General features: G+C 43.4%; 1 protein-coding gene across 1 annotated transcript in view; it reads right to left on the reverse strand.

Moving 5' to 3' along the window:
- Window positions 1-23,840, reverse strand: part of LOC138602687 (Na(+)/H(+) exchange regulatory cofactor NHE-RF2) — a 37,294-nt gene that overhangs the window by 7,078 nt on the left and 6,376 nt on the right. Inside the window, exon 3 of the mRNA XM_069674216.1 lies at window positions 2,997-3,224. Coding sequence (XP_069530317.1) covers window positions 2,997-3,224 — 228 coding nt within the window. The remainder of the gene's footprint in view (window positions 1-2,996; window positions 3,225-23,840) is intronic.

Consider the following 23,840-nt stretch of genomic DNA (forward strand, 5'->3'; position numbering starts at 1 on the left):
GTGCATGCATGTAAATGTGATCCTCAGTAAAAGTCTCCATGGAGAGATGTAGCGATGTGGCGTCTGTTAGTGTCATCAGTGACCTGTGACAGGAAGTCCCCACACTCTCAGCAGCCACTGTTCCAGAGAAGCATCAAAACATCAGCAACTTTTAATGCCAAGAGCGTGATCATTGAAAAACTGCCTCTTGTAGACTTTTGCTTTGAAAAACAACCGCAGCCGTTCTGTGTCATAGTTATAGAACTGTTGCTACTCATCCACGGTTTGCCCATTTATTATCTGACAGACATTTAGCTACTATCAACGTTTGTGGCTGATTTCAGAAGAAATGTACGTCCTTTAAGTGAGTTCATTTACTCAACTATGAAAATCATCCAGTTGCAGTGACTTAAAGTTGTTGCTGTGTCTATAGTGATCATTTCTCTCTTGAAACTCAGCCTCAAGTTTAGCTGTCAAAAACAAATCATGACGGGAATAGTTTGACCTTTTGGAAAACAGGCTTGTAGCTGAATTAAGCTCATTAGAGGGTTAGCTTAGCTTAGCATAAGCCTAGAAACAAGGGGAAACGGCTAGCAATGCTCCGGGAAGTGTCTGTTAAACAATTGTTACATGTTTTTGCACTTTGGTTAAAGCCCCCCTCCAGTGAAAATCAACCTTGTAAACATCTCCATGTGGTGTTCTTCATGTGCTACAAGACATATCAGGGACAACATCAGCAGTCACCTCCATGGCTGGGCCTGTCTGCTTTTAAACTGCAGTGTACCAAGGACAGGCTGAACAACACGTTTTCAGATTGGCAGGTTTGAGACGTCACAAACCTGAGGAGCCAATCCCGTTATGTGTAACCTATGGCGACCGCTTCGGTGATGCGCCAGCCAGCTGTGACCGTCATCGTAATTTGCGCAACTACTGATTACTACATTACAAGCTCGCTACGTTTCAATAAGTTGCCACTAAACGATGGCAGAGGCGTGTTTTGTTTTCATGACGGAGGAGGCGGTTGGAAATGTGCAGACGGGACGCGGACTATTTAGATTCAGGAGTTTTAATGAATGAGAAGGAGGAGAGGCCTTGGGAGGATTTTTACAAGGTAATTAAACGTATTTTATAAAAGTATAATTTCAAGCAGAGCATTTTATATGTATAAAGCATGACTGGAGCTGGTCTGTAATAACATAAGATATAACTTTATTTATTGATAGTTTCCCCTCCATTTCCTGTCTTAATGCTAAGCTGAACTAGTGATAAAACAATGCAAAGGATGAGGATCTATTTTTTTATGTCATGCATCTTTGAATTCTCTGCAAGCTAATGTTATAAACACTGCAGTCCAGAGGAACGAGTACATCTCTGGAAACTAATCACAAACTAAATAGGAAATTCATCATACACATTAAAAACCAGGAGAATGTCCCTTTAAATTTGGGGGGTTGTAACCGAACTCTGTTTAACTTCACTATCGGGCCTGTTTGGAGTCGTGCTCGGCGGCCTGGTCTGGACCCTGATGAACGGCCAGTGAGGGTCAAAAGGTCATGGGAATGAAGGGTGAAAGTTGTGTGAGTAAACTCAGATGGGGAAATGCTTATAATGAAAAACATGATGCTACTGCCACGGTGCACTTTTCTTACTGTTTGGATTGAGGAGGTTGACTGATCGACCGTGCTCTCTGTCGCCTTTCCTTACCCTGCAAATTTGAGTTAATAAACTTTATCTTTGTGTGTGACGGAATCCTGAGACTTTGTAAAACTGTTCTTTTATTAAGGACTCTCCTTTTTGTCATGCATCTCTCTCTGCTGCTTTTTTCCTCTTTTCCATTATACACACTGTCTGCCTGTATTTCTCTCTATGCTTTATAAGAAGCGTTGTACATAAACACACTCCACCTCCCCTCCCTCCCCCCGTCTCTCCCCTTACTCTGCCATCAGTCTGATATATAACCGCCTCCCCTCTCTCCAGTATGACCGGCCTCTTCTCCCTCTCTCCAGTCTGACTCACAGTACAGATCGAGTCCTGTTATCATTAGAAACAGCGGCCTGACAGCAGACAGCAAGTGTCTTTATGCTGCTTTTTCAGACCAATGTGAAAATGTGAGGGACAAGTCATGAAAAAAGCGGTTTAATTGAGCTATTTTTGGATTGATTTAGTCACCGATAACATATTGAATTCAGGTGTTTTCACACTATCTTGTGTGAATAAATAAAGCTGAATGAATTTGTTCTAATAGCAGCCAACAGCTACTTTCGTTGCAATAGGGTGGGTGAGGCTGCGTATCGGTGTCATAGAGTGAATTCTACACCAAAGAACATCTAAGTGTAAATTTCGATTTATTTGGAGGTAATGGTTTGATTAGTTGTGTAAAAAAATGTGTGCACATGTGCAAAATGAAAACACAAGCACACCTACAAAGGTACGGAAAAAAGACGCTTCTCCAAAATGAAAAGATAAAGCTGTTAAAAAGTCCTCTGGAGGAAGTTTCTCACACCCAGTCAATCATACTGTTCTCTGACATGCACCACATTAACCCCTGATCGTTCATCAATAATCACCTCATTAGTCTGTCTGCTCATTCGTCGCTCTGTCGAGCTCTGCGGTGTCAAACATGTGCAGGTGTGAATAAAAACACTCTCTCACTGACATTAAACTACCCCTTCTCCTTCCAGCGTCGTAACGCCTCTGCGGAGGTTTCCCCTCACCGCATTATCTTCTTATCAATCACACACACACACAACCCTCCTAACTGTAACACCACAAACACACCCAGACACACACATCACACAGTAAGGGTGTAACACTGTATCTGGGTGTCGCACAAACCTTTACTAGAAGTAGAAATCATCGATAACAATTCATTTTGTGTTAATTTGTTCTAATTTCTGGATGTTTAAGTTTAACTGCCAAAACTATAATAAAATATTTAAACCGTCTAAATTCATAGGATTAACTGCAGGACTGCTTTATCCTGTTGATGTTTCTGTGTCTGTGTCCCTCCATCCTACCTCCACCAGTCTGTCCTGTGGCCGGAGCCCCGCATGGTCCGCAGGTGATCCTGGGTCCAGGGAGCGGATGTACTGCCCGGGCCGGGATCGATCGCTGTGGAGGTTGAAGCCGTAGCCCATCTCGCAGCGGACCAGGTGGCACAGACGGGGGACGAGCTCGGACGGGTCGACTTTGGGCCTTGGCTGGGACGGAGCCTGGGAGTGAGCTTCGGCCTGGACGGGAGCTTCCTGGAAGGAAACAAGAGGAGTGAGTATTTTTTACTCTCATTAAACAAAAGCAGCATCTCAAGCAGGCGAAGCTGCACATGATTAGTCCGGGTAAGAATGTGTACTTTAATAGCTTCATATAATGTGCTGTCAACACTCAAGGCATCGTTTGCATAATTTGATCAGAGCTTGAAGGATTAAAGGAAACGTTTGGAACGATACAAATTCCCAAGTACGACTCAAATCAGGCAGCGTGCTCACATAAATCTGCAGAGTTTATCCGTCCTTACAACACTGATATAACTGCACAAACAGAACAGAATGGACATGTATGAATGTCGAGAGATGTCAGAGCGAGGGGGGCTGCACATGAGCAGTTGGGGGATTCGGGATTGCTCAGGGGCACCATAACAGTCGACAGCGCCCAGGAAGGGAACTGGCACCTCTGCAGCCCCAACTCCTTGCTTGGTATGTACCGGGACTTTAACCGGCCACCCTCCGGTTCCCAAGATAAGTCCCTACAGACTGTTGGTCCAATATATATGAAGATAAATGCAAAGGTTTACTCATTAGTTCATGAGGACAGAAAATACAGAAGAAGCTACAAGAGCTCCATGGAGAAATTGAGTTTATTAGCATTCATGCTAACAGTTAACAACTAAGTTGAAGCAGATATTAATAAAATATAAATCAAGTGAACCCTCACACTAATATGAAACTACAAATACAGAAGTGTACCAAACATGTTGATACATAAACACAGGAAGTAGCTGGGAAAAAGACCACAACATTTATATTGACGTTACTTAAAAGCCAATAAAATCGGTTGTTTTGAGGCTCTCTCAATCAAAACAATAACAATAGACATAGTTCGATGACAGCGTGAAGCCCCGTGGGATCATGGGAGTTGTCCTCATTTTTAAACAATCACTGCTGCCAATAAAAATCAATCTGATGTGACTCAGGCAGAAATCATGTTCGCTGCTGAAGGGATTTATATTTCATCTACATTACACTTAGTCACAGTTATTACTGTTATGTAACTGCATTCTACTGAAAGAGCTGCAAGCGAACATTAACATCTCTCTCCGATGTATCGTCTTGTGTTTCCTGTGTCCCTTAGACATTTTAAATTACACATTAAACCTTTAAGTAATGCAGCATGTGAAGGGATTGGAAAAGTCCGACTGGCATTGAGCTTTCTGCGGAGCATGTGAACGCAGCAGGTGACTAAAACACATCGCTGAGTCAGTTTGCTCTTTCAGGACGGCCACCTTTCAGGCCTGCAGGTTTCATACAAACACTGTGGGTGGAAGGCAATTTAACAAAACCCTTTTCAACATATGAATGAGGCATTTGAAAGACATCTCATTACCTTCATTGTTGTTACAGACTTATTCTCCTTTTAGCGTTTCATTTTGAGCTGCCATTCAGGCGCAGAACGGACGTCATGTTTAATACTAGTGTGCATTCAAAGTGTCCTTTTGCAGCGCATCGCTGACACGTCGAACAGCCTGCACGGAGACATTTATAGAACCTGTATAATTGTGCCTCAAGCTCTTCAATGTGATCACACTGATTCACCACCTACACACCGAGGGGGGGAAAAGTGCACTGAGAGAGATGACGGCCAGCTCTGTAACCTTAGCTGATATCAGCAGTGAGGTTACAGACAGGTGGAGTGGGTGAGTCTGCAAACAGTGTGACATGCTGTGTGCACAGGACAGCTCTGCAATCATGTTATGCAACATGAGAAGTCTATTGTTTCTACTGCATATGTGAAGTTAGCATCATGGTCCAGCTTGTGCAGGCTAAAAATACATATGGCGTATGTGGGCAGGGTGAGAGAGAGAGAGAGAGAGAGAAAGAAAGAGAGAGAGACAAAAATACAAAGAGTATAAAAAGAGGAGAAGATGATTTTGGATTTATTTTGCTTTTTTTAGCCTAAATGTATCTATTTGAGCTCCATAAACTCCTTACACGTCCCCGGAGATGATTAAAAATGCATCTTAGCCACAACAGGGCCTTCGATTCGACCGCTAGACTGTGACAATGTTCACTAAACACAGTACATTTATTAGCAATGATTTTGTGAGCTTGCCCCGAAAAGTAAGGAGAGAGACCTCCGTGAATCCCTCCTGATCCTCTTTTCCCTGGCTTCCTGGGCTGTGCAGCAGAAGTAAACCCTCTGAGGAAGAGCGAAATCAACCTAAAATCAAATGTATTAGCATCCTGAGGTGGCAGGAATAAGGAGAGGAGAAAGGGAACGAGCATGGCTGGAGAGAGAGAGAGAGAGTGCGTGGGAGGGACAGAAAATGAGATGCAGAGAGAGGATTGAGAAAGAGAGTTCAAGACGAGAGTCAGTGGAGTTAAGAGCTTGCAGAGGAACACAGCAGACAGATAAACAGATAAACAGAGAGAGGAGCGGTAAGAAAAACCAAGACGACAGGAGTTTCCAGTTAGCGACGACAGGGAGGGAAAGAGTTTGCAGTGAAACTCCTCGAACATAAACAGGGAGAGAAACACAGCTGGGAGTCATTATGTGGGGGAGACTCAAGTGTCTGCCAGTGTAACCTCCGACTGCCTCGCTAGGCCCGTCCGCACCCCGTTAATCACCCCCTGAGGCCCGTGCCATCTCTTCAAATATTTGTGCTAAAGTGTTCATTCTTTACACTTTTCATTTGTCTTTTCGTGTGTGTTCGATCTAAACTAGTAACGTTTTTGTGCGGATGACTCTGGGTTGGATTCCTCTGCTCTTTACTGACGGAGTACGGGTGCAGATGCTTGATTTCTGCAGACTCCTGGAGTTACCACACAACCTCTCCAAAACCGTAAGGCCATCAAATGCACCGCGGTCTCCGTGTTTGTTTGAACAGTGGGTGTTGAAAACCTCATGGTTTTTGTGAACAATGTTTTGATGAGAGAGAGAGCGAGAAAAATGAGATGTAATGTTTTCCCTCTTCGTCAGCAAACTCGCTCGTCACCAGGAAAGCGGTCGGTTATCAGCATTGGACATTTTTTCAAAACAAAAGTCCCAATGGGAGGAGAAGCGGTAGGAAAACACAGAGTTCGTGTTTTGTTCCAGATACATGAACGCAGCACGGCTCCAAACAAATTCACATGGAAAAAAGTGCGATAAATCTTTCCATAGGGAAATACAATATGGAATATTTCACACCCACAGCAGCACATTATGGAGCGTGACGCCTCGACACACACACATGGACACACTGACCTCCTGACTGTGGCACACTGAGAGGATGTGCTGTCAAAGTGCCATCCCATGAATTCCTTCAGCTTCCTGTCACAATCAGCCTTTGTTTCTGTCACTCTGTGAGTACATGTGGGGGAGAGAGCGTCTACACAGGACACTTGTGTTTGACTCTCTGCGTGCCTTATGCAATTTTGATTTCATTAAATATATTTCAAAGTGAGGCGTATAAATTTGGCCTCGATTCGCACATATGATGAAAAACCTCCCGTGCTCTCTGCTGCATCTATCCAGCTCTTAGTTTGCATATTTATTCTGTGGACGGCGACAAATGAAAACCGTCAGCCCCACGTTTAATTAGCTTTAGCTGGCTGTTTTAAAATGCTGTCTCCTGCTGAAGTTCTAGCTGATTTATTCTAAAAGTATAATTCATAAATTGGGTCGTTAACAGTCAATATGGTGGATATATACATAATAATGGGCTCAAAGATTGAGTCATAAGCAGCATGTTTAGTATCATCATGAGCAGCCGATGATCAATGCAGACAACAGGTAAATAAATACACTACATTGTTCTTGTAGTGCAGTGTAAGGGCCCGATCAGAGCGCGGTTTGCAGGCTGTAAAACACGAGGCGCACCACCTTTTCTGTTGAAGCCTATGGTTAAAAAAAGAGCAGCTCGCTGCGCCTGTTGCTAAGGCAACCACCGAATCATTAGCTGTCATTAACCTAACCGTTATATTGTAAACTGACAGAAGGCCCGCCTCTCCTTTCATATGATTGGACAACAGAAAAAACGGCAATGACGTCGGGCGATTTTCTGCTTTGAGTTGAAGTTTTTCTCGAGGCGCTCGGAGCGTTTCCTCAAAAAGGTGAGGCGCACAGAGCGGAAAATGTGAGGCGCTCTGCAACGCAAAAGCAGCGTGCAAAACACCTCTCATTGAAAACAATGACAAAAAAGCCGCCTGGCATGCTAACATTTGGTTTTCTGGGTCTGTAAAGGGTTAAAGCAGGAATCTCTCTCTTACTTTAGCCCCATGAACACTGTCATGTGAGGACACACGAAGCTGGACAGACCTGCCGTACTTAGTGCCTGACCCTTTTAGATGTGGAGTTGTCTCAGGGTTGCGCGTGGAGTGTTGTACATTCAGCTGTTTATCACTGTGAACAGAACTTGGTGTAATCTGTAAGGTAACCAGGACGCTCTGTGTTTGAACAATCCAGGAAAAAACAAGCACCAGCTGCGGTATCTTTAAAGACAGGTAAGACAGTGCAGAGGGAAAGGGCTGTCTGACGTCAATGTGAAGCGAAAACTAAAATACAGCGTACTTAAACTGAAACTAAAATGTGTAGGACCCTTTAAGTGGCTAAAGTGTGTGCTGCTGCTGACCCTGTCTGCAGCTGTGCTTAGCTTAGCATCCGTGTTGGTTTCTCCTAACAGTGGCCGTGCTGTTATCTACTGTATGTAGCACACTTACTATGGATAAGTACCTCATACAACCCCACTTCAAAAAACCTGAATTATCCCTTTAATGCACAAGTGTGTCTACATGTTGCCTGTTTGTAAGTTTGTCTGTGGGTCTGATGTTTATGTCGTACACGACTGAAAATGAAGACATCCCAGTTTTGACGTGTGTGTCTGTCTGTGCACACACACACGCGTGTATTGTGTATATTTCCCTCTGCAAGCTGGCAGCGGCGTTGGCAGTTGATGAAACTAGATCTCAGCCTGTTGAATAATTGAGCGCTGGCCTACTGCGATGGATGGATCATGACCGCTGTTAACCCTTTCACAGCCAAGGATCATTGGCTCGCTGCAGGCCCTCAACACAATGAAGTGTGTTTGGGCACGCATCCATGCATGTGTGCGTGCGAGTCTTTGAGTTGCTACAAAGAAACTTTAAATCCACAGTGTGTGTGTGTGTGTGTGTGTCAACCATGCCATGTGTGTCAACAGTGCTTTCACTTGCATGCTTCTAATAGGGGATTATCGTTAACTTAATATCCCCAATCTAATAAATCAGGAGGTCGAGTTTCCTTTGAGCTGTGAGTCACAAGTATTTCCTGCTAAGTTTGGTTTACTGAAGGCACATGAGGAGAACTATGGAAAAACAAACATGTATTGATCACATAAAAACAGGCTGAAAATAAATTGACTTTTTAAACAAACAAGAAATCATTGTTCAAACCGTTACGAGGGAAAATCTCATCTGCAGTTAAACTCAAAGCAGTTTTTGTTCCTTGGCACTAATGTAATGTTTTATGGCTTTCCATAACTCGACCACAGCTCTTCCATGACCTAAAAACTGTATCCAAGTTTATTAATGCTTTTTCTAAGCCCGGAAAAATTCTACTGAAGTCGACGGCCTGTTTTCCAGCTCGGCCTGCTTCAGACAGCTGAAAACACCGACTTCTGCTGCAACAAACTGTCAGTCAAACTGGAAGTATGTTTCTCTAGAGAATCCAAGCAATGTATTTGTGTTGAACAAACAATTTCATCACATTTAGACAGATAATACTGTATGTTCTCGTGGGTGGAGTTGTTCAGATATGGATACCAGTGTCTGTACCGGCCTCCTGTCCTGCCTTAAATGCTGTGTCCGGTATTTGCGAGTCAATGATCACTGATCCCTTTATTTATTAGCCTCCTAAAAAGACATGCTCGTTAGGTTAGTTGGTTACTCTGAATGTGTGAATGTGAGCGTGAAAGGTTGTCTGTCTCTATGTGTCGGCTCCAGCGCCCCGCGACCCTCAACGGGATAAGCGGCGTAGATAATGGATGGATGGTATCAGAGGGATACTCGGCCGATGCTCATGTCTCGGTTGTTGAATCGGTATCAGGAAGGAAAAAATGATGTTGGAACATCTCTAATAGTGGGGGTAACTCGCTCTATCCTGCAACACAGCAAACCTGCTGCTCCTTTATTCCCACATATTTCACAGATCATCAGCTCCTGATGACTGACTTTGTGCAGCTTCACTCGCAGTCTTTAAACTGGTAATCTGGTCTCAGTTTTGTTCTCGTTGGCGCCACCTGTGGCGATAAACGGTAATTACAGGAGCACATTTCCCAGATATCCAGACAGTGCTGCATGTGTGACGTCCACGGTTGGCTCCGGTTGTAACTCTTGATTTTCCTGGCTGACGGTCGCTTTCCTTTTCAGACTGTTTGCTTCATCTGAGCGTCGAGTTTGTTTCTTTTTCTTTGGATTTTCACTTCTTGTTGAAGTTGTATCTGTAGTCATCCATCTTTTCTTTGTTTGTTCAGCCATAGTAGATTACTGTTTACTCACAACACTTGCAGAGAGCGGAAAAGCAGCCGCTTAGCTCCGCCTACCCTCTCTGGCAGACCAACCACTGCTGGCTGATGGAAAACGTGTCACTAACTGGGCGCCACTTATGTCGCCTCAGACACTCAGTCTGTAACACTGCAAATGCAAAGGCTTTCATCAGTGGGCCATTGGCTCAATCAGCATTGTGTTACCTCATTCGCAGTAGATAGAGACTTAACAGACATTTATTAGCAAGCTCCAGCGGATAAAACCTGCTAGCAACCACATTTTGTCCCATAAAATCCAGGTTATTGTGGAGTAAGAAGCATGGCTACCTCAGTGAAATCGAGAACAATTTGTTTAAAATATTATAGAAAATATAGGAATTTAGCTTGACAGTTCTAGCATTAGCATCTTAGCATCTAAGGGGGGCGGGTCTTAAACAGTCAGTTAACTTAATACCTCAGACATCTGATTATAAATGGAGCTCTGAGTGGAAACAGTCCTGATGTGCATGACTCCTTTGAAGTACAAACAACAGTTGCACGTGGGACTTTTGCTGACGTCATTGTTGACGTGTTACCATAAGGACGACAGCAGAACCTGTAAAACCAGTTCAGTGAGAGAAACATACTGCCTCCATACAAACCGTATCTTTAGATTTCATAGAGACTTGAAGCACCGTTTTGCAGCCCCGCGTCTGCGTGACAGCATGACTCAGTGTTACCAAAGCCCATATGCAGATCATTTAAAAAGCCTTCACCAAATTAAGAAAATTGCTTCGCCTCAGACATTCTGTCCATTTCAGCTCTACCCTCAAACTGTGTGTGTGTGTGTGTACATATGTGTGTGTCTGCCCCACATGCAGCTGCTTTCAGTGTTGCTCAATCGCAGAGGGAAAGAGCTGATCTGTCCAGTTCACTGTGGGTGAGAAAGAGAGAGGAGTGGGAAGGGAGTGAGAGAGAAAGGAAATGACAGGCAGCTGGAGCGAGGCAGAGAGGGATTTGGAGCTTGAGAAAATGAAAACGGAGGAGAGAGGAGAGACAGGAAGAGAGAAGGAGTCAGCATGAGTAAGAGAAAAAGATGGGATGATGCACAGAAAGTGGAGGACAGGATAAAGGCAGCGTTAGAGAGATAGAGAGAGATCTCGATAACCAACAGTTTTTCTCACCGGTGTTTTGGCGAATTGCGTAACGGCTCTAGCTGCGTGTGTTTGTGTGTCCGCTGTTTCTCTACCAGGATCTGTTTACAAAGTCCCCCTGCTCTGCTGCAGTGTTTGTGATGTGTGGTACCTGCTGTTTCGGTGTTTCATGAGATCATAACATCTGGAGTGAAACAGACAGAGGAGAGTGAAGGTGGAACGTCTTAAAAATAAGAGTGAATATCCTCTAAGGAGCTGAAGAGCAACACGATGAGAGTGGAAAACTGATATACTGGAGGAGTCATGGAGCGACTGTCATACTGCACTCTGTAGTCTGATCTGTTAATGGATTAAAGGAATAGTTTGACATATTTTATTAGATAAAAAAATATAGCGTTCTTAGCCACTTAAATAATGCAACAAGCAGCCAGTTAGCTTAGCTTTGGCTAGCCTAATGACAGAAGACACAGAGAAGCAGCTAGCTTGCTTTAAGCGCCTCTTAAGCTTAAACATTAACCTGCAATTGTTGTTTTTTTTGTGAGAACTGAATGAAAACAAAAATCTGTTTTCTGTGTCATGTTTCAGGCTATTTCCTTCATGTGGGAAGTAACAATCTCTGCTGGCTGTCTCGCCCAAGAAATGGCAAACAGACACTTTTCATCTCTTTATTTTTTGTTGAGAAAAAACAACCAAGCTGTAAGTTGTCATGTTTAAGAGGTGTTCCTAGTACGACTGACCCGAATGCTTCGAAGCTTCAATGGTAATCAACAGCAACAATCAGGATTCAAATGTATTTGACCACAGACATTAGGAGACGAGCAGACATAACACAGATCTGTTTGTCATGCTCTGTACCTGGCTCAGTAAGGTCGCGATCTGTCCGTATTTCTGCACACAGGTACTATAAAGTATAAACAACGTCTCCACATGCTGAGTGACACGACTCTGTGTTAATCACACACATCCTTCTGTCTGTCTGTCACTGTTAACAGAGACTCCAGTCGGCTGTGTAGGTCATATATTTCACACGGAGCTGTAGAGGAGCGTCAGGCTTCATTGATCAAACTTGCAGCATACTTTGGATAGAGCCAGGCTAGATGTTTCCCTCCTTGTCTTTTCTTTTGCCTTCTCTATGCTAAACTAACTGGCTCCAGCTACACAAATATCGTACTGTAAGTGTCAGAGGCAACATGTTTACTCCCCTAGAGGAAGTGAGAAATCAGTGATAGGAGTAAAATAAATAATGCGGTCGGGCTGGATCTAGAACATTCACTTCCTTCGCCTGAATTATCATGACGAGGGGAAACTTCATACTGAGCTGCTTTCAGACTTCTTTAAACTTTTTCCATGCTGACCTAAATATCTGACGAGGCAGAGAAGGACGTTGATGTTTGTCTTTCATAAACACCTGTAACCTGTCAGTGTGTCTGTCCGCTGCAGGCCTGAAGGCACTTCAGTGCAAAACGTCTGTGAGTGCAAACATACTGTGCAGGGTGTTGTTGCTCGGGGCTGAACTGTCACCGAGATGAGATCATGATGGAGTTGACGGCCCGCAGCTTGACTTGTGTGAATAATTAGCACAAAACAAGAGCTGTGATGCCGACACCAAAAACAACGCTCCAAAGTGTCGCTTCATGCTGGAAGGAAGACGACAGTTTTGTCAGATTTTCTCCCAATTTCCCAACACGTCTTATCTAAAAACTATGAGCCCTGCTAATGCCAAAAATAACAATCTCAATCTCAATTATAAAGTCACGACGGACGTTAAACCACACGTACTCCGCACATTAATGTCCCGGTTAATCTGATCCCTGAAGTCCCTGAGTCACATTTTACACAAAAGCAATAAAATATGTTCCTTCTTTATTAGAAAAACTGTGTTTCAGCAACAAAATGTGTAAAAACGTGTGCACAGGTTGCTCTTCTAACTCACTGGTTGCACAAACTGAATGCCCTGCAATGCAAAGTAATGCACTATGAACTATAACATTGCAGTAATGCAAATAATACATGCAAAACAACATGTGTGTTCTATTAAATCAAATTACATATGTCTCTTTGTTGCTGGTGATTTTTCACTCTTGCTGTTATAAGGTCAGCTGTGGCTCAATCATGGAGCCCATCAGCTATCTTCTGACAAAGCCTATGGGAGCAATGTGGAACATGTTGGGCATTCCGGTTTAGTGATAAATGACAAGACGTCCTTCTCCGTGCGCTGCATCGTTTACAGTCCAGTTAGCTACTTGAGAAGCGACCGTGTGTTCAGATCAAAGTGAAGGTAAATTATCCCTCCAGATGTGTCTGCAAAACAAACGCTGTCATCTCTCGGTTTGTTCCATCCCCCGGAGGAGCGCCCGTTCATCTGTTTGTGCTGAGTCTCAGTTTCACTGTAAACAGTAAGCTACACAGAGGCTGCACTCTGGCTTACTGCAGCGGGATGAAGCCCAAACAGAAACAGATTTTCTTGTGATCGACTTTAATTAACGGCTCTTCAGTTTGCTGAAATAACAACATCATGATGCAGATTAGTAACAACATGAAGCTTTGTCAGGTCTGTCCTCAAGAGGAGAAGAAAACTACTTTAACATGAGACGGAGGGCGGATCCATCATTTCTGATGCATTCAAGGAAGTCAGGAAATCTAAACGCTGAGCCGCTCTCATGACACAATGCCAGGGGAATTTATCTCAAGTTGAAATGTTTGATCCAGAATAGATTGTTAGCTGGTAGTAGCTGGCTAAATCTTTGTCAGCTGACGCTGATGGGAGCTGGGATGTCATTACGTTCCGCCTGCTTTTGCTCTCCATGGACTGTTATTCCTGCATACACCGCAGCCTGCTGATACGTGATTGGTCCTTTCCACAAACGTACCACGAACGGAAACGAGAACACTTCCCGTACTAAAATACGGTCATGCGCCTACATATTCCATATTTTTATGTATAATCTGTAAATAGAGATTAGCTGTGGTTTGAAACAGATCGAGTGAGAAAGGAAGAAAAAGGGATACTTGAGTCATTAACTGCATCCATATGAGTTATAACTCCTACTTTTATTCTTCCCCACATAGAAATACGAAAGTGAGAGAAAATGGTCATTTCAAAACTGAAACTAATTTAAGCCGTTTCCTCATGACGAGGCCTTTGTGACTCTTGTGTCAGATGATGGAAACATAAGTGTTTGTTCACGTCACGCTGATGCAGCCACTATGTGAGCAAGAGCACAGCGTTAGTTTCCATGAGAACGTGCTGCATGGAGTTGATTGAATTTCCACGGACATACTTCATGCTACAGTAGCTGGTAAACACAGCAGAAGGATCAAAAGGGCAGAAGGAGGCAGATAAACCGTCAAATATGATCCTCAATGTCACATTGAAACTGTCCTTCCTCCTCTGGATCCACAGTGACAGTTCATCAGCTGCTTCTCGTCTCAGCCTGTACAGTAAGAGCGTTTCAGCACATGTTTCTGTTTCAGTATATCATGAAACTGTGCATTGACAGACAGAGAGAGAGGGAGGAAAGAACAGGTGGTTTCCTCCATCTGTTTCTCTCCATCTTTCTTCACTCCATTCTTCCTTAATCTCCCATTTATTTTGTGCAGCACACTCACTCCCTCGATGTCATGGTATTTATGCGTCCTTTCTGCACAGATTCTTTCACCCTCTCACTCTCTCTTAGCCCTCTGTTCTCTTCGAGTGGCTGTTGTTCACACTGCAGTGAAGTGGCTGCAGAACACAACATTTCTGCCTGTTTGCATTTAAATGTCAATTTAAAACGAGTGGGCTGCTGGCAATGCTGATGGCAATGCACATAGCAGGCGTGTGCTGCTATGTGTCACTGATGAAGGAGCGATAATTTTCTCTTATTTTAATCGTTTTTTTGATGCTTTAAATTCTGGTCAGTTTTTCCTTCTACATCTGTTTTTTAACTTGTGTGACAGGACAGAAATAGGTGTTCGTGATGTAATGTGTGTGCGTGTGTGCGTGTGTGTGTCCACACCCCTGTTATCAGCATGCGGCAGATATCGCTCGTCCCTCGGTTGGGACATGTAAGAGTAAGAGAGGGCGGGAGGAGGGCAACAGAGGGAGTTAATCCGAAGAGTAAATTAAAGTAGGAAGGTTAAGTGTTTGTCAGTGTGTGTGTGTAAAGTTGAAACAGTTAATTTAAAAGTTGTTTCAGTCATTTTATTAAGAGATAAATCTTAGTCCTCAGGGATGGAAAACTGACTAGATATTTGATATTCCAGCTTGCAGAGAAATGTTTGACCTTTTAAGAGTTATGGACGTGCAGGAAAGGACGGATGATAAACGTGTGGTTGATAAGAAGTCATACTGTTACAATAAAAACTGACCATCGTTATTATGCAAGTATTAAACCCTGGTGTCCTCTGTGAGGGTCCTGAGATTGACCCGTCGTACCAAATGAATCCCATCACCTGATTTTGACAGTACATCAAAACATTGCCTAAAAGGGTGCCTTTAGAAATGCCACAACGTGCCACAGACAAAGCAGCTGTATTTGACGCTTTTAGAGTTAGAACACGTTGAAAGTAAAGCTACATGATACGTCAGGGATAATGTATACTGAGCAGGTTGTTATAGAGGAATATTCCGCGATAACAACCTGCTCATTATACATTATTCCGCTTATTACACGACTGTTCACTTAAAATCAATAATTTGACACAAAATGTTGATTTGGAAGTCATTTTATGAATTTAAAAATGATTTTATTTCAGTTTCCTGTTAAAAAATAGTCCGTTACATACACATTTAGAGCTGCGTCCATGGCAACAGTTAAGCCTTCTTAAAGTGGCAGTAAGCAACATGAACATTCCAATGGAAATGCTGACACAAGTCACGTAGAACCCCAAATGTTTTAGTTTGTACCGAGTCGCTGTGTTTGGCTAGTTACGTGGAAAGCTAATCCTGATTGGTTGTTTGATTCAGGCCGGACACATTTTTAAACAAACTGATGGTGAAGTAAGACCCGGACCGCAGGTATCAGAGCAGCACCTGATTGTTTTCTGTCTCGTCACTGTCAGAGTTGGTTGACATTTTCTTTTCCATTCACCGTCTTTAAACACCGCCGTATCCCGTCCTGTGTTGAGTTTAATGTTAACTTCATATACCGTCTTCAGTTTTGTAGATCTCTCGGTCGTTCCCTTCACTTTTTGCATCTTTAACCTCTCTTGCTTTCTCTCCGCTGTTTCTCTCCTCTTTTCTTTTTTTCACTCTGAAAACAAGCCAACGTCAAATTTCACCGGTTTCTTTCTGCAGATTGATATGATTACAGTCCTTTAGATGGTGTGATTAGAGCCGCATCCCTAGCAACGGTCTGCTCTTCATAGCAACGGTCTGTTATCAAGAAGTAACACACCTTGGAATGCCGTAATCAAGCATTATAACTAATAATTGTATCATTATAGTTCTGTATGTCAGCTGAAAACAAGTAACTTGATCTTATGTGTGTTAAGTTTTTTTTATTTAAAGCAATTACTATCAGCCCAATATTTCAGGAACAGCATCAAACATCCCATAAGGATATATTTTAAAGGCGTCACCTTTGACCCTGTGATGTACATTTCTCACATTAGACTTTATAGAACAAACACTCGTGAAAATAACCATCAGATTACTCAATTTTGGAACCCATGTCGGAGCTCTGTATGTTTGTGTATTTAAACCTCTGGGCCCCAGAGCCAGAAAGACATATTATATATGTGACATCATGGAGACGTAAACATGCTCAGTGGAGGAGGCCTCATAAATGACACCAGGACAAAGATTTACATAGTTCTGTGTGTGTGTGTGTGTGTGTGTGTGTGTGTGCGCTTTAAGAAAGCAGATGGATACAAATTACCGTTTCCAACTTTCTTCAGCATAATGAATCAATTAGAGGGGGTTCCTGCTATGCCACTCACACCCTCTCTCACTAACCTCACCTCACACACACAAACTCCCCCTCTCTCTCATGTCAAGTGTTACTCAAGCATCTATAGAATTCCCTGTTGATCCATGAGGATAGAAAGCCTCTCTATCATCACATCTACGAGAAAGAAAAGCTGTAATTAAACGTATCCAAGATGCTGATGTGTGAGCTGAGCCAAACGGAGCAGCGCCAGTGGGACGGGAGAAACAAGCGCCCGAGTGTGTTTTTTTGTGAAGGGTGTGTGGAATCGATGTGTGGGAACGTACGCTGGCTCACAGCTGTGAGTGCTGAAGTGAACATGTGAAGGGACTGAACATGATCGAGTGGTTAGGAGTGAGAACAAAAAGGCCGGTGCAGCTATGGATAGATCTGTGAAGCAGCACAGTTGTGACAGCTCGCCTGAAGTCGAGTGCACGTGTGATCGCCAAATCATGAACACATAACAACAGCAACACGACAAAGCTCCATCACCGCTTTCAAGGTTTTCTCCATCAGCAACAATGAGGTGTAGCACTGAAGAATGCCTTGCTGTCTGCCTCTTGAGTTGTCTGTATTCACACTCGCTCCCTCTTTTGTGTTTTGTATTGTATTCGGTGAGGCTGTTGTGTGGGCAGCTCATCGATCGATCCTCTGCATGGCTACAGCCGACCTACACTTACACTGATATTCCCTCGTTCAACAACTGACTGAAAGACGAGATTAAGAAAACTGAGACTGAGTAAACATTTCCCAAACATTTGTTGGGATTATATCCACAAATCCAAATACAATTTTTATGATTTCACAAACAGATCTTTGAGATCAGTCCCAGATGATTCAAAGGCGGCAGGAGAAGCCGGCCTGTTTTCCAACATTCTGACCCACCGAGGGCTGCGAAAAGTAGCGCAATCTATAAATAAAGCTGAAGATGTGGGTCAAGCCTGTAAATTGCTACAGTTACAACTAGGAGGAGTTCAGTGAAGCAATGTTACAACTTCATAATTATAGTTTGGGCAATAATAAACTTTATTTGCACAGCACTTCAAAACAAAGTAACAAAGTTCTTCACATAAAACACCAAACAGAAATAGACACAAAACGTTGCATCGTGCAGAAAGGCCAATTAAAGTAGGAATGCAAGTTCATATAATTAGTTTTATATGAGATTTATAGGAAGTCACAGAGGAAATGAGACAAATTTAAGTCTGTTTCAAGGGACTGCTGGCAGAGTTTTGCAGGATCACAAATGTATGCCGAACCACAGAGGCTCTGAAAGTATATTTTTCAATTTAATTCAAAACGTTATTAAAGACTCGAGGTCCAGATAAAAGACAAGACAATACAGAAAATGTAAAACTTTTAGGGAGGCAACTGTACCAGCAACTCCAGAGCTGGGATTCGCAGCGCATGCACCTGATGTTTGACAAAACCAAGATTTCTTTGAGGCATTGAACCAGCAAATACATTTATACATAAGAGTTCTTAAAACAGCTTGGGAAGTATTGACTCGTGCAGCCACAAATATTTCACTACACCAATTTAAGGAGTATTCTCATAGCATCATACTGAATAAAATCAATTGAAAGCAAATGCAAACAAGAAGAGGTGCGTAATCTCAGTTTCTTGTTGCCGTTTATGGTGTGTCTGCAGCATTTTGTACAACATGAAGCTGGAACGGGCTTTGCTAACAAAATCATTTCCACCTGATTAACTTGATAATCCAAGATTCGATTAGAATCAGGGGAAACAAATCTACCATTAAACGACCCGTCCTGATCATTTTTCTTCATTGAATTCGAGGAAGTTGTTAAACTGTTTTAAAGGACATCGGACTGCTCGTTGTGCCTGATATTTCATATACATAATGTTGAGTGTCATCGGATTTGGCAGAGCAAGAAATAAATGTTATGAATACCTATTATTCAGCCAAGTGGAGGCATGTAGAGACAAAATAGAAGGGGACCTAGGACGGAGCCTTGTGGTACTCCACAGTTCAGAGGGGCAGTTATCAACCATTTAAGAGCAGATTCTGCAACTCCTATGATGTCTTTGAGATAACAGAATAAGATATAATGAATTCAAATCAATATTAGTGTTATTCTTGGCTTAAAAGCCAGATGGATAGAGATTGCGGATAAGGGGGTGAACCTTATTGTTTTATTTCAAATTAAAAAAGAAACTTCCATGACACAGTGACAAAAACATTTCCAGTCAGAGTAAAGTTATTATTTTTGTAAAGTCAAACTACGCCTGCAGCGACACAGTTGGGTCAACGACTGCAGGGTAACAACAACATCTGATTGCATTATCAGCTCTGCAAGGGGAGATAAAACATGAAGACACACAGCTGCGTTCACTCACACACACATGGGTTTAATACAATACACTCAGTTGTTCATGTCCTGCCTACATTACACACCTTACTAATCCCTTTCTGTTGCTTGATTCCCCAGACGAACGCCCTCGCCCGCACTTACGACCCCTTCACATCCTACAGGCCATGTTTTTACTCCAAGAATGTGGTTTATCACACACACACACACACACACACACACACACACACACACACACACACACACACACACACACACACACACTTAAGACACACAGAATCGGGACCCCTGCATCTTGATGTAACACAGTTGGTATTCAAAGGAGGGGGGGAAGCTCAAACACCAACTCCAGATGTTAGTAAGAAGAATTACACACTCACTAACCCTCACAAATGCACGGTCACTTAAAAATCTAATGAAAAATCTTGATGGGAACAGTTAAATAAAGGTCAGACAACTGAAAGGCCCACGCTTTGCCAAAAAGAAAGACTTGCAGAAGATTATTTGCTTTCTCATTCTTTTATGTCAACTGCTCCGTTCGGCTTTCAGAGTATCAAACAACCTCAAACACAGACGATGACACAGGCTGAAGTGCTGACTACCTCCAGACAACTCCTGCGCTGTGTGTTGTTCCATTAGAGCTGACAGGGGACATATTTCTCCTATTATGCTGTGTGTAATGAGAAGCCAGGGAACAGGCCGAGGGAGGAGATGTGTGTGAGTCTAACCTGAGCCATCAACTAATTTTGTATCGCTATAAACTGATGGCTTGAGATGATCATGTTTTTGTAGTGGGGGCAAAAAGACCCTTAAAAGAGCAAACAGGAAATGAGTGCAGTTAGCCTTGTTATGACAGTCAGCATCTCTACAACATCTACTAAGAGATGGAGGAAAATTGAAGCAGAGGATGGAAAAAAGACGTCAGTTGCGGGTCTATTTGCTGCTGTGATTGATACCCCGCCCCTTTCCCATCAAAATGAGCGCATTGACGCAGGTTTTTCAGACCCAGGAAGACCCGCTAATAAATGCTGATTGTCTCTTTTCCCATTGCCAGTGTTTCGGCCTCTTCTCTGCACCATCTGACGTCTCAAATGTGCCAGAGACAGGGTTAGTAAACAGTGAAGATGTTACAATGGTTAGGTCTTTATTGTATCTATTCATCATTCAGTCTGTTCATTAAACTCGGCGCAAACTTGGAACGAACCAGGCGGCTCGGAAGTTACTGACGGAGTGTAGCATCCCGCCGGGAAAGGGGGCGGAGATTAGCGTGTCGACACGGGTTTTGTGTTCCCATCAATGCCGATCGGAGCCGAGGCGATAATTACCCGTCTGCAGAGTCATTTGACCTGAGTCTGAATGCCGATTGTAACCTTTCTCACACAAAAGCCGTGTGTTAGCAGGTTTCTGACCAGTGGTTACTGTTTCCAGCATGTGTGTCCCATGCAGGACCTTCTCAGGCTGCTGTTCTGCAACCGTCTCATTTTCCTCTTTTTAGTGTCAGCAAAGTCTTCTTCCGTTTCCTCCTCCCTCACAGATCCCAGAGTGTAACTTTTGGTGTTTATTCAATCCCGACCCCACGACCTCAAGCCCTGACCCTTAAAAAACTGAGCTCGCTGTCCGAGCTTTTCTCACGCAGATCTCTTTCTACAAGCACAAAGATGCACATGTTTAAGTGTTTACAAACTCTGCAGGAGGATTTTGTGCAAACTGTTGGGTCTCTCTTGTGTACGTTGTGTGCGTGTTGTTTAGTCTATCCTCTTGTTTAGATGGAAATCAGAGTTTGTTAAGGTTTCAGCACCTGTGACACACGTGTGTCCTCCGACAGTCATGCACAAACACGCACACAGACATGTACCCGCAATAAAACAACCAATGTTTTGATGCTACATACGTCACACAAATCTGTCTTACATTCTTGACCGTGCAGACACAGACCACCTCCACAAACACCATCCCCCCCCCGACTGTTTTAACAGATGTGTGTGTGAGTTCTCTACAAGGAGCAGATGATCTCTCGCAGGCCTCTGCAGATTCTACACATGTTGTGAAGTTTATTACAACACAAAATGCTTTTCACATGTCGGCCTGTGAGCTAGCAGCTGGATCGATCATCTGTGTCAGACTGAGCCGAAACATGACGTGTTCCTGAGCTCCAGAGGTCAAGGAAGGAACCTCTAAAAGGTCAAACTCATAATATCAGAGAACACTGATTTGTAAAGATGCTGCCTTTTCTTTTCGATTCCCTTTCCTAATCTCAAACTTTATTTTCAAAGTTTTTCACACATATCTTTCCAGCACATGGACGCTGACTGTTAACATGGCAACAACTTCTCCGTGTACTTCCTGTTAAGCCAGGTGTTATACCAACCAGAAGAGAGAGAGGTGTGCATCGTCCTTTAACAGCCCAGAACAAGTTAGGTTTGTGTCTGTCTGTCTGCAGGCAAGAAGGTTCTGTTTTCTGCTGCTAACATATTGATATTACCGAATCTATCTTCAGCTTTATAAACGTGTGCAGAGCTGCAAACGATTGTTTCATGATTCATTGTTTTGTCCATCAAACATCAGATAAAAGGGAATAGCTACAACAAAAGATGTAATGAAAAGTCTTGTTTTCTGTCACCAACAGTCCATGACCTGAAGATATTTAATTTACATGTAAGACGAAGAAAAACAAACATTCGAAGGTTCTCTGCGTTTCTCTGCGTGTGTTTGTTCATGTGTGTTATCGAGTTAAAAAAAGGTTCTGGTGAGAAAGTGACATCTGACACTTTATCTGGAGCTTTAGTGCTAATGACACGTCCACGTGACACACCTGAGTGCACATGTGTGTGTGAACAGAGTGGAATAAAGACAAGCACAGAGACAGAGCACTGACACCTCAGGTGTGTGCTCAGGTAAGACGATACACGTTGAACCGGAGGCCTAATGTTCTCGTCCTTGAAACGGGTCTTCCTTTCCCAGGCAGACGAAAGAAACGAGCATTGTTTCTGGTGAATGTGTTCGATGCCGTGTGCTGGCTCATCGAGCAGAGATGTGAAGGAACAAAGCCTGTACTTTTTCACTTTTACTTCAGTTAAGAATCCGTTCTTCCTCTTTTACCAGAGTACCTTTTTAAACACGTACCTGCACTTGTGAGCAAAGATTGTGAGTACTGTTGCCACCTCGACTGTGTTTTTGAGGTTTCGTCCAGATCTTTTATCAAGCTCAGTCAAACTAGTTTGTGTATAGAGTATAAAGATGTAAGCCTGGAGATATACTTGCTTTTAGCTATGCGTTTGCCAAGCGCTCCATGCGTCTGTTTGGAGCGTCGGCTGTGAACACACAGCATATGAACAGCGGGGGCAGTGTAGAGGCAGAAGGGATGTGACAGGGTCGACACAGCAGCAGGGACGATGCAAAGTTCTGAAGACAAGCTGACAGACCAAGTCCGCAATTATTGTCAGGTTGAGCAGTGTGCTCTTGAGTAGTCACATTATTAGTTCCCTCCTTCTTTTGGCTGGCTGGTAGTGGGCGGGGCTTATCAATTAACCCAGTTGCGCAGGTGTACTAAGTTTGCTGGTTAACAGCGTGCAGTGAGAAGTTTGGCGCTGAACCACGATGAGCATTAAGAGCTGACACCGGAGCACCTTTTGTTTATAAGCCTTGATCACGACAAGGACTAGAAGCCTACTATCTCCACTTATTTCTTTTGGACCAAAATGTGAACAAGAAACGGTCACTGACGCTGCCTGGGCTGGCCGCTCGTGGAGAGCTCTCGGTTTGAGCTAGCCACTGTTGCTAACAAGAGGTAAGCCCTGCACCACCCACTGCCAGCCAGCCTATTCTCTCCTATATGCACTTTGTGTTAGAGAATCAACTTGCCCTGCGCCAGGAGCCAAACTCCTAGTCATTCTCATAACATTATCAACATCTGTATGATGAGTCATTGCCACTTCACAGCGACAAACATGTCAAAATATCTGTTTCATAAATGGAAAGAAGTCCGGAACCGTTACGTCCGTGCACGGAGGAACATGTTGGAGAAACGGAGTGGGGACGGTGCTGACGGCGTGTCGCTTCTTCTGAATGAACATCACAGTAACCTCCTCGAGTGTCGCCATGTCTGTTGTTTACATCCCGCACATACGGTAGTTGCATACAGCCTGAGCTCTCTGGTGTGCCCTCTACAGGTATCCTCCAGTAACACGCTTAATGCAGAGACAAGTACGTGAACACTTACTGGAAATATATGATGTAACTGTAAACTCAGGGTTTGATACGCAGACTTCAGAGTACAGAGGACACGATGAGCAGGGATCAGAGTGATGCACTCAGTGACAGCATCGGCCTTTCAAGTCTTCATGTGGCTCCTACAGCAAACAGGCTTATACACGGTTTCCTAGTTCATGGTCGATATTGTCAACAGTAATGTCCTATTAAGGCCTGCACAGTGGATTTCTAATAACCCAACATGACTCAGCTGTATTCCGTCTGTGCCGCGGAGCTCTGCTGAAGAAATGAGCAAAACAGAGAAAATGTTATTCGTTGATGGTTTATAGTTTGAGTTAGAAATGCAGAAAGAACGGAGTTAAAACACTACCTATGTATCTACACACGCTGTGTTTAGACCCAAGAATGTGCACACACATATATTCAGGGGCAAACACACAAGAATCTGGAGGGGATGAGTGGCCATAAAAGAGAGGAAAAATACAGGCAGTGTCAAGTAACCTGGGGAACACACACACAAACACACACACGAACCCTGAGCGGGGAAATTTATTGGGAAAAT

The sequence above is a fragment of the Semicossyphus pulcher genome, unplaced genomic scaffold (assembly GCF_022749685.1).
Source record: "Semicossyphus pulcher isolate SPU_LCO1_2020_fin unplaced genomic scaffold, fSemPul1.0.p SCAF_23, whole genome shotgun sequence".
NCBI lineage: Eukaryota > Metazoa > Chordata > Actinopteri > Labriformes > Labridae > Semicossyphus > Semicossyphus pulcher.